The 12,485-nt window shown below is 44.1% G+C and overlaps 1 protein-coding gene across 7 annotated transcripts in view; it reads left to right on the top strand.

The window, feature by feature from the left end:
- The window catches only part of Dscam (DS cell adhesion molecule), a 578,367-nt gene that overhangs the window by 433,138 nt on the left and 132,744 nt on the right, over positions 1-12,485 (top strand). For 5 of the 7 annotated variants that reach the window (XM_087575369.1, XM_087575370.1, XM_087575373.1 and 2 more), the window contains 1 exon segment: positions 11,987-12,183. In XM_087575369.1, coding sequence (XP_087431495.1) covers positions 11,987-12,183 — 197 coding nt within the window. 7 annotated transcript variants of the gene reach the window in all.

Raw genomic sequence — 12,485 nt, 5'->3', positions numbered from 1 at the left:
GGATGCACATATGTAAATATAGGTGTGCATAGAGGTAAAAGTCTGAGACCAATCCTTGGTCTCTCACCACTAGTTATTGAGTCAGGAACGGCAACCAAGGTTGCTCTATGGTTTTCATACACATGTGCATGTAAACACACACACATGCATGCACACGCACGCACACACACACAACACACACAAGAATAGAGAGAATAGTACTGTGGGCGTTCTTCATAAGAAGCCAATGTTATCTAATGGTCACAAGTATAACGAAGCCTGTTTCAGTTTTTTTCCTGCCCCAGTCTTGTGTATGTAGGATCATATGTATGGCCTAGTATGTGTGAGATCATACATGTAAGTTGTATGAGTACGATCATATTGTGGGATCATATGTTTGGTCTTGCACATGTGGGTTGTAGGTATGGGATAATGTCCTGTTAACCTTCATATGGAAGGATACTGGAGCAGTAAGGAGAAAGGGGCATTGCTTCTAGTGCCTTACTCAGAAATCTCCTGGCTGTTTAGCTTGAGACCAAGTATCTGGGGTGACCTAAGTCTCGGGGTTCTGAAGCTCACTCATGCATGAATGACCAGTAGTTGAAAGCTGCATGGGTCCCAGCATGCACAACTCAGCAGTGCTCATTTTCCCCTCGATCTTCCTAGCAGGTTTATGCTTCATTTAGAGCTGTCAATACCTCAATTAGAGCCTGCTCACTTCCCTTGGGAGAACAGTTACACATGTAGCGTCACAGGCCTCCGGCACCTAAATCACCACCCCCTCCCCGCTGAGAACACTAGGTCATAAAATACCTCCTCATTTACAGCAGTGTTTGCTGACTAGCCCAGCATCCTCTGTCTTCCTTTCAGAGGCCACAATTGACAGACAGGAGGCATTGGAGAGATGCTCCTGGCTGGTTAGATTTCTCTGCCAGGACACCAGACATATGCAGCTGGGCTTCTGGATTTACATATAGTGCAAGGAAGAGCATTGGCATGTGTATGCATGCATGCATGCATGTCTACATGTCACATACAAGTTCCTCCTGGCATTTATTTAAAACCTAGGACACAACCCCCATCCTGTGGCACCACAAATACTGCTTGTACTGTGGTACTTGAGCAGAATTCCCCTCTCACATGATGTCCTGCTCAGCAGGCTGAGCTCTCTGTTCTTTCCAAGGCTGTGCTTTCTCCTCTGAAGACACATCCATGCTATCTTGTGTCTCCACAGACACCCAGCTAAGGGTCCTCTCATAAAACCTATAAAATCTGGCAAGCTCAAAGAGGTGTGTAAGAACTTCGAGATTCCCCAGCTTTAAAACACTGCTAAACAAGAAATCTATAGCCATGTATTCATTTTTCAAACACATGCTGCAAAAAAATCGCACTTTGTCTTGGGTTTTGTATAAAATTGGGGAGGAAGACTTTATGATAATTCAGGTGGAAAGTATGTGGTGATGCCCTGCCGGCCTTGCAAGGGACCTGACAGCTATTTCCAGAAAGACTGATGCTGTGGGTTAAGTGGAGACTATCTGAGGAAGACACCCAAGGCCAACCTCTGGCCTCTTCATGCTACCTCATTCGCCCACATGTTAATACACAAACACGCATAAACACAAGCTACACTACAGTTTTAAACCCGCCTGGTTTCCCTAAAGCCATCACCTTCATGTGGCTTTTGTTTTACCTTAGAGTCTGTGCTTGTTTGTCATAGAATAGTGTATAATAGAGGTGAGAAAAGCAATTGGAGACATAGGTCTCAGCTGAAGGAGCTATGGCTAAAATCACCAACTTTTCAGACTGGAAGGATTCCCTGGTGTCTGCGTGGCAGGGGTAGGGAACAGTGGCCTTGTGCTCATTTGACAGATGAGGAGGAGCAGCATCAGAGGCTTGTGAGGAAGCTGGCTCCTGTGCTGGTCTGATCCAGGCTCTGGCCTCCATGGTGAAGGGGAGAACAGGCCTAGGTAGTGACCATCCTGCTTCACCAAGTACAGTAGCAGCAGAGGATTTCTTGGAATTTCTTGGGCACGGGGCATGCAGAATGCACATCTCTAGAAAGTCCTCAGGTAATGTGTAATACTACACAGGTCAGAGTTTCTCCTAGAAAACTGAGTTCTTAAACAAAAAGTAGTGCACATGCCTGAGGATCTGAACATTTTTACAGCCATCTTCTAAAGATGCATAGCCATATAAATTTGTAGATATTCACAGATGATGACTAGAAACTCCTCTCTAACTACACGTGGGCAACTCATGAATAAAAGATGATACTTCACCCACAACAGTGCTCAGAGTTGGAAGTGGTCAAAATCTGAAGACTAGGGTAGGGAATATGTCTGAGTAGTCAAAGTGCTTACCATGCAAGCCTGAAGACTACGTACAGTTCAGGTCCTCAACACCCATGTAAACAGCAGGCGAGTGTGGCATTCAGCTTGCTGGTGTGGAGACAGGAGATCCTGAAAGCAAGCTGGTTAGATACACTAGCTAAGTCGGCAGTCTCCAAGTTCACTGGGAGATTCTGCCCAAACACAAAAGGTGTACACTAATTAAGAAAAACAGCAGACATCATCATCTGGCCTTCACAGACACGTATATGCATGCACCTACATATATGTGAACAGACATACGTATGTGCTCATCCCACACACAGATACACCTAAGCACCACCACGTCCAAAAAAGCCACATTAAGCTAAAATCGCAATAAACAAACTGTAGAATACTCACCTCGTGCAAGGAAATATTCAATGGAAAAACAACACTGGGCACTGTTTGTTAAAACATGCTGTAGATACACAAACACACAAACACACACACACACACATACAAACATACAATAAACACAAACACACAAACACACACATACACACATACACACATACACACATAAACACACATACACACACATACATAAACACACACACATAAACACATATACAAACACACATAAACACACACATACATACACCCATAAACACACACAAAACACATACACGTGTACACACACGCATACACACATATACACACATACACACACATACATAAACACACACATAAACACATATACAAACACACATAAACACACACATACATACACGCACACACACATACACATGCACACAACATAAAATGAAAAGGCAAGGCACAGAAGAATGCAGAAGTGTGGTATTATTTTATAGACAATTCAGAACCAGGCAAGGCTACACTGAGGTGTTCATGAATTCACACACAGGTGGGGAAAGGTGCTTAACTGCCTCTATGTCCTGAAGAGTGGGCCTAGCAGAGCCTCGTTCTCTGAATCATCAAAAGGAGGGCATGTTGGTGCCTATTTCCTAGAGTTGCCATAAAGGCTAAAAGCTTGTAAAGCTGTGAGCATAGGCATCAGCCATCACCATCGCAACGCTCGTGGAGTCTGTCCATAAAGGCACTCAGTAAACAATGACACAAAGATGAATGCCAAACACAAACACACCAGCACCCATGCCAGTGAATAGGAGCATAGGCTTAATGAAAACATTCTGGAGAATGACACAGAGAGAGCCCAAATGTGACTTTAAAATGTGAAGACACTTCTGAAATTTAACAAATGCGCGAAGTTTATCAACTCAAAGGCAGGAAGGATAGAAGATCTTGTCTTCGTGGACAAGAGTCTGCAGGTGAAGGAAGCCCCTGGGATACCTGAGAGATGCTATATTCTGCCATGAGGGAGCCCCTCACTGAGCTCCAGGGTATCCCGGGCCAGGCTCCCAGGCACTGAAACAGTAAAGACGTGTGGTATAGAGCACCAGCCAGTGCTTTTAATGAGGGTGACTATCCACCCTCCACAACGAACGGCACGTTCATGAGAAGCACCTGCTCAAAAGCCAGATCACAGCCCGGGGCCCAACGATTCGCTGTGTCCATCCCCAAGCCACCTGGAAACTGCTGGCTCTGTTTCCATGGAAACTGCTTGCTTTCTGAAAACTGTATCAGAATACTTGATGAGGACGAAAGTAGCTGAGAGAAAATCCATTTCCAAGCTCAATGCGGGTCGGCAGCAGCCTGACATCTCTCTCCCTCACGGTCCTTCGGTAGGCGGCCAGAGCATCCTAGTGACATCATAGCACCTCCTCTGCAGCCAGTGATGGAAGGCCATTCCCAAAATGGAGGTCATCAACATTCTACGATCTCATCTGGGAGGCAGAAGCCACTGACTGCTTCAGCCATACCCATGGTCACATGGTCTGGTGGCTCTGGAGGCAGTGGGAGGGAGTGCCACAGGAGTGTGAATTCCAGGACAGCCATTGTCTATGAGACTGATTAAAGCACTACCCATGACCTTCTTCTAATCAATATCCTAGCCCCTACTGCATAAAGCCATGGTTTTTGACAATTTTTCCACCTGCCTCTTTACTGTCACTTCAGCAGGCGGTACAGGTCTATTTACTTATCTATTTTCTCCTCGAAGTATTAGTGAGTCTTTCTATTAGGCACAAACAGAGTATCTACATACATAACCAGATTGGGAAAGGGGAAAAAATTATCAGGACAAAGTGGTTTGTCCCATCTCCTTGTGAATGGGAGGGGAAGAAAAAACATTTTAATGTATCTTGGTTAATATTCATGCTTGTCATGCAAAATAAATCAGATTTCTTCTAATAACAGATGAGAAGCAACTTCAGAGTGGATCTGATATGAAGCCTAAGCACTCTGTGTCATTGCCCTGACAGGTTTAATCATGTCAGCCAGCCTGGCCCCACTGCCAGGAAGTGAAGAGACTGTCCTTCCTAAAGCCTAGCATCAAATACAACACTCTCTAGCTTGGAAACGCGAACTTGATTAATGGTTATAATCAAAGTAATTTCATTATGTAAGTATAATAACCCAGCTGAGAAGATATTTCAGTGTGGCTAGGAACTTATTAGTTCCTGGCAGGAAAAACCATTTTCTTTATAGGGATTAGAGCTGCCTCGCTCGCTAAAACTTTTATGAACAAGAAGCACCTGGGCAGGATGCATGTATGGCCCTGCAATGATCACATCCTGTGATTCTGCAAGGCCTTTCTTCAGACACCCCACACCGGGTCCCTCCAACTGGGTCCCTCTCATTGTCATCAGAGCCTAGGGAACCACAGGTCTCTGTTCCCACAGATGAGGAAACTGGACTGGAGCAGAGAGGGTGAGGCCCCAAACAAGGAGTGGGGTGGCCTTGGAGCAGCTGAGGGGAAGCAGGCAAAGAACTTGCCTCCATTTTCCTCACATGACTCTTTCTGCAGGCTTGTAAAACCACAATGTTCATCAGGAATCACCAACCCCAAAGTGTCCACTGAGAGCAAGCGTTGCCTAGGCTTCTGTTGAAGTATTATCTCTGTTTTTAGAAGAAGAAAATTACGACATATAGAGGAAAATAGAACATGAGGATGCCATGTTCAGCAGAGCAAGCTGGACCCTGAGGACAAACATGGCAGACACTCATTGGTCTAAGTAGCCACATTCACACAGACGGGAACGTGAAGGAAGAGAGATGGGAAGACAGGCAGAGAGGGGATGGCAAGAAGGGACAGAGGGTTTGAGCTGGAGAAAGCCTTGGCTATCCTGGGGTTGATTTGCATTGTCAAGGGTGTTCTCAGGTTGCTGGCAGCAAGCACTTTACCTATTGAACCATCTCCCCAAAACCCTCATGAGCTGGCCTTTATGGTGTGGGGCCTGGCAGAAGTAGATCACTAGGAGCAAACTTGTAGAGATCCCAGCCATGTTCTCTACTTTTATCTACTACCATGTGAGCAGCCCTGGGCCACAAAGCTGCTGTCATTGCTTTTCCCCTCTATGACAGGTTGTCTGGCCCCTCCCCACCAGGATGGGCTGTCTGCCCCTCTCCTCTATGATGGGCTATCTGGCCCCTCCCCACTATGATGGGCCATCTGCTCTCCCCACTATGATAGACAGTTTGCCTCTCTCCACTAAGATGAGCCATCCACCTCTCTCCACTACGGTAGGCTCTCTGCCCCTCCCCCCATGATAGGCCCATTGCCCCTCCCCACTATGATGGGCCATTGCCCCTCCCCACTATGATGGGCCATTGCCCCTCCCCACTATGATGGGCCATTGCCCCTCCCCACTATGATGGGCCATTGCCCCTCCCCACTATGATGGACCATCTGCTCTTCCCCATTATGATGGGCTGTCTTCTGTAATTTATTTTTTCCTGCCTCGTATTTTGGTTACTGGTGGAACAAGTCACCAATACACCCACTGAGAACATTTGGTACCATCTACCTTTCTGGAGTCAACCAGGAAATAGAGGCCCATGGAGTCAGGTAGTCAAACACATACACACTACTCAGTGCACAGCACTACATGACATTGGAGAGGCTCTTGGCTACTTCTTAGTTTAAAGCGACACATACATGTACATTTAAAGGGTCCTGAGACAGTCAATCCCTAGATGCATCTCCCATCTTATGGGAACAAGAGCTTTGACTACTTGGGACACAACAAGGCTCCTTCCGTTGCCCTCTTGAAGCTGCAGGGTCCCTGAAGGAAACGTCCATCTTTGTGTCTCACAATTGAGACCCTTCCTAATTCCCACTTTCACTTAAGAAGAACTGAAGTAGAATAGTGATGATTACATATTTGACAAATGTTTGTTTTCTGCCAGAACAATAGCTTAAAAACAATTCATAAAATCCATGCGTGGCTGGGAATCCAGCAGTGGATCTGTAGTTTTTTGACATACTGTCCCTTTGAAGTTTCATCGTGTTGAGTTTGGGGATATATAAAAAATAAATTAAGGTTGAGTAAGTAGTTTCAAAATTGTGTTCATGCTGGAAAGAGTACTCAGTAGTTAGGAGTTCTGGCTACTCTTCTAAAGAACCCAGGTTCATTTCCCAGCACCCACAAGGTAATTCAGGTAACCTATGACTCTAGTTGCAGGACATTTGGTGCCCTCTTCTGGCCTGGTAAGCACCTGGCATGCATATGGTATAGAGGCATACACGTAGGCAAAGTATCCTTGTTCATAAAATTTAAAATATTTTTAAATGTCCATATGACTCAGAACATCTCCAAGACTCCCTATGACCCCTGCCTTGGTATTCCCTCCTTGTTGAGTCCAACACCTTCTCTGCCATGTCTTTTCCTAAGGAATGGAGGGACTGTGACTTCTCAGAAGGTAAGACTTTTGCATTTTCAGACATGAGAGATTCCAGATGATCCCTGGTAACTGGTTACCCATTTCTGAGGTGACCTCATGATTCCAAGTAGGGCCCCTTCAGGTCCTCGCCTCTGAACTGGAAACATTGCCAGCTTTGTCTTCTTTGCAAGGTTGAAGGGAATGAGTTGGGTTAGCCAAAACGTGAAGCTTGTCAGTCCTGAGGTTGGTCTAGTCTCTCAGCTGGAGGGTGGAATCACTTTAAGGCCATTAAGTAGAGTGAGAAGTACTGACTCAAATATTATTTTCATAAGTGTCTTAATAATTAACAGCTAACAGGAGGGCATGGAGAAAGGCCAGGTTCTAGCATTTACCCATTTCAATGGTGCAAACACCTTCACCATTGCCAGTGTCCAATTAAGATCACATCTCTGTCACTGGGCTGTAGTCAGGCGGAAAGATGCCTCATCACACTCCCTGGCCAGGGGCTGCAGCAACCCAGCATGGCCGAATGCTTAAGCTGCAAGAAATTAGGTCAGAAGATGCTCCCAACACGAGTACAGACTGGCTGAGAGCTGAAGGAGCCGTGGGGTAGCACTGTGGCTAATGAGCAAAGCTTATGAACTAGGTTCTCCTGATGTAAAACAGCGCCTGCCTTAATGAGTAATTTTGGAGGAAAAGCACGCAGCACACAGCTTTGGCCAGAGCTGTCCCAGGTCTGGATTTGCTCTGAGGCTAGCAGTTTTCTCACAGCCTCCCCTTGGTACCCATCTCTGTTAAATGACCCCCCCCCATCCATTTGCAATGCTTCAGGAATCATGGCAGAGAGCGGAGCCGTACTGACATGCTGTCATCTCTCGGTGCCCAGGAGTGTGACAAGTGAAAAGGTCACCATGCCTTCAGACATCGGCACTGAGAAGAAGCCACAGTGATGGCTCATTAAAACAAGTGGGTCCCTTTGACCATCCTAAGCAGGATAGGAAAACATAGGCTAGCTGAGTGTTTCTGACTAAATGCTGGCTTCATTGCCAGAAACAAAAGCCATTCTTAATAATGGGACCCTCACCCAAAAGAGAAATATGACTGAGAATGAAGAGCATCTCTAGCAGAATAGTATCGGAGGGTCGAAAACCCCATTCTGCATGGTTTGTTGAGACACTTCTCCCATACAGTGTGTGCTCAAGCTTGTTACAGCCTAAGAAAGGAAAATGCAGAGGTCTAAAAGATGGCTCGGCATGTCAAGGATCTGAATTTGATTCCTGGGATCTACAGAAGTGAAAGAGAAAGCCAACTCTTGCCAGTATTCCTCTGTCCTCCATGCATGTGCCAAGACAGACAAACAGGCAGGCAGGCAGACAGACAGACAGATGCACACACACACACACACACACACACACACACACACTGAGAAAGGGGGGAGGGAGAGGAGGAGGGGGGAGAGAGAGGAAGCATGGGTACGCAAAGGAGGAGCCTGAAACTCATATTGAACCCTGCTGACACTGGAAAAAACCTTGGACAATTCCTCACTGAAACCCTCCATTTTTCATGCCCTTCCCCACCCAATTTGTACAGATATTATATAGTGGGCAATTTTGTCCATGGCTTTGAGACATGTAAGACCATAAAGTGTGGAAGAGCTATGCAAGGGAGTCATGTTAGGCAATAAAAGAAAAAAAATCCCCAAAACTGCAAAGAGGAGTCCATTATGTTTAAAGAACCTGGAAGGCTAGAATGAGAATGGATACTATGGTCCCACTTATAAGAAGTATCCAGAAAAGACCCTAAGAGTGGAATTTGTTGCCAATAAGTTGGCCCAGTAGCTCGGTGGATAGGGGTATTTATGGCTAAGCACCATCACCTCAGTTCAATCCCAATGACCCACATAGTAGAAAGAATTCAACTCTCACAAATTATTTATCACCTACACACACATTAGCGCGCACACACACACACACACACACACACACACACGAGGTAGCACACAAAATAAATATATAAAAGCTAATAAATTTTTAAAGTAAAATAGAAGTCAGTGATTCGCTAGACCTTGGAGTAGACAAAGAGAAGTTACTGGAGTTAGTCAGAAGGATTCTTTCTAGAACAATGTAAATGCTAGTTAAAAATGGATCTGGTATAGGATCATTCAACTCCATAAAATTCCTTTCAGTTGTATATTATATACGTATTTATATGTTGTATACAATATGTGTATATCTGTACATGTAATTAGCATTGTATATGCACAGCACATGTGAGCATTGGGTAACTTAAACATACTTATTGAGTAGAGGCAAGCAACCTTCCCACAAATGCATGCCCCAAAGAAAGTTCAGGTTATGGCCTGTGTGGATGGGAACACAAGAACAGGCTGTACCTCAGCAGACCCTTGTCTTCACTAATGCCATCTGAGAGGCCCCAAAGCTGAATGATTAAAGTCCAGGAGCTCATGAATCTTGGAAGAACACAAGTTCAAACTTTGAACTTAGAAATAAAGGGGGGGTCTTCCTCTCTGGGATTGAAGAAATGGGGATAACATGCAGGTTAATTGTGAACTTGGCCTTTGGAAACATTGCATCCTATTCCCGTGTTTTAAAATATGCCTCTATGTATGCGTATGTGTATGTGTGTATATGTATGTATGTGTATGTGTGTGTGTATGTGTGTATGTGCTATGTGTATGCATTATGTATGTATGTATGTATGTATGTATGTATATGTATGTATGTGGTGTGTGTATGTATGTTTGTGTATGTGTGTATGTGTGTATGCATGTGGCATGTGTATATGTATGTGTGCATGTGTGTATGTATGTGTGCATGTGTGTATATGTATGTGTGTATGTATGTACATGCATGTATATATGTAGTATGTATGTATGTGGCATATGTATGTATGGTGTGTGTATGTATGTGTGTTTTATGTATGTATATATGTGTGTGTATATATATGTGTGTATGTATGTGTATGCATGTATGTATGTATGTGGTGTGTGTATATATATTTGTGTATGTGTGTATGTATATATGCTTATATGTGTGTATGTATGCATGTATTTATGTGGCATATGTATATGTATGTGTGTATATGTGTATGTATGCATGTGGTGTGTGTCTGTATATATGTAGCATGTGTATCTATGTATATGTGTGTGTATGTATATATGTGGTGTGTATTATGTATGTATATATGTGTATGTGTATGCATGTATGTATGTGTATATGTGTATGTATGTGTATATGTGTATATGTGTATGTATGTGTGTATGTATGTGTATGTATGTATGTGTATATGTGTATGTATGTGTGTATATGTATGTATGTATGTATGTGTATATGTGTATATGTGTATGTATGTGTGTATGTATGTGTATGTATGTATGTATGTGTATATGTGTATGTATGTGTGTATGTATTTATGTATGTATTCGGTGTATTATGTATGTGGTGTGTGTATGTATGTATGTGTGTATGTATGCTTGTATGTATATATATAGGATCATTCAACTCCATAAAATTCCTTTCAGGTTGTATATTACTTATGTATTTATATGTTGTATATAATATATGTATATCTGTATGTATGCATGTGTATATATATGTATGTGTATGTGTGTATGTATGTATGTATGTATTGCCTAGATATTTCAGAATCTGCATCTAATCTTTCTGTTATCTTGAATCAGTGGGAGGCTGACTCTCATTCATACAGGTTGCTTTGTACTTATAGTGTGAGAGCTCATGACACCCTTTATCTGACAGAATGGCAGCAGAGCAGGAGGTAGGTCACATCCTTCCAAGGTGTACTCCTATTTGCTTTTTGCTGAATTCCTCAAGCCTGCTACCAAAAGAAGGTCATTGCATGTTAACTGTCCAGCATGAGGTTCCTGCAAATTGAGTCAGACTGGAAGAGTGACAGGTTATCAGAGGAAGAGGTGTCTTTTCTCTGCCTATAGCACAAGCCAGGGCTGTTTGTATACTCTGCCATTTGGCAGTCTTATTTGACTTTTTGTTTCTCATTTGGTCTAAGGCTTTGAGGCACCTGGGTAAGGATGTCTAACTCTGTATAAGGAATTATCTGCCTCTCAGATAATCACCGGCACCATGGCAAAGCCCCCAGATAACTGAAGCGTCATTATGTATCCCTTACAGCTCTCCAGGATCCATTTCGGTTTTGACCCATGTTCCCCTCCAGTTTTCTTGTAACTTTGGAGTGAATTTAGGAAGGTTCATTTTAAAATAGGCTATCAGAATGCCAGGTTGTTTGCATAGTTGAGAGTGGAGTGTTCTCTAAGGACAGAAACCTACAGATTAAGTTTTAGTAAAAGAACGGAAATGAGTAAAGGTTGCTTCCTTTTTTCTTTCAGTAATTTGAGGATGAGCTTCTGTTGTAAGTCATGGAAGGAGATAGGTTTAAGGTCTCTGGGGAAAGTTTTAATACAAATCTGCAAAGATAGTCAGAAGTGTGAATCATGAAGATTGTGAGAAGTAATTAGTTGCCAGGACTGATAAAGATAATGTCAATCTGTCCCCCAGCCCCCACCCCCACTGTGTGTCCAGGCGCCCAACCCCCACCTCCTCCCTTAAGAACCTTCATTTGCCTGTGTGCTCTGGTGACATGGACACCCCCTAGATCACATCTGGTCCCAACTGGCCTGGAATGAAATTGCAGCCCCTGGAAAATGAACCTGCAAGGCACGTTCTGCCCTGGGCCCTGGGAGTCAAGCTTGTTTCTCCACCAGTGTCCTTTCTGTCACTCCTCCTCAACAGACTCTTGAACAAGTTTTTTTCTCCAAGAAGTGTCTCTTTTAGCTGAATGTGATGGTGGGAGAGTCATGAGTGCAGTTTTACTGAGCAAGGCCTGTCTTTTTTGGTTTCCAGTTCCTGCCATGATAACCTCTTATCCCAACACCACCCTGGCCACTCAGGGTCAAAGGAAGGAGATGAGCTGCACAGCACACGGGGAGAAGCCCATCATTGTCCGCTGGGAGAAAGAGGACAGGATCATTAACCCTGAAATGGCCCGTTACCTGGTGTCCACCAAGGAGGTGGGAGAGGAAGTGATTTCTACTCTGCAGGTAAAACTGCCACCTGTGGCAGAATGGGGCAGGGTGTCCTGGGACAATTAGTCAGGCCTCCCACAGGGCTGTACACATGGCAGTGACGACTTGGTGAATGTCTTGCTAGATTTCCTCCTGACACTTATCCCTCTGCATGGACAAAGTCACTGAATGACCTTCACAAGTAGTTACTTACAGTCACCTTCCACAGAGAAATGATTAAGCATGGAGAGAAGTCTCTCATGACAGTTGTCCTCAGAGGGGGTGAGAGTATGCTCAACCTCCTACAAAACAAACAAACAAACAATAGCAAGAGCTTA

This window comes from Rattus norvegicus, chromosome 11 (assembly GCF_021556685.1).
Source record: "Rattus norvegicus strain SHRSP/BbbUtx chromosome 11, alternate assembly SHRSP_T2T, whole genome shotgun sequence".
NCBI lineage: Eukaryota > Metazoa > Chordata > Mammalia > Rodentia > Muridae > Rattus > Rattus norvegicus.
This window is presented reverse-complemented; position numbering and strand designations above follow the sequence as displayed.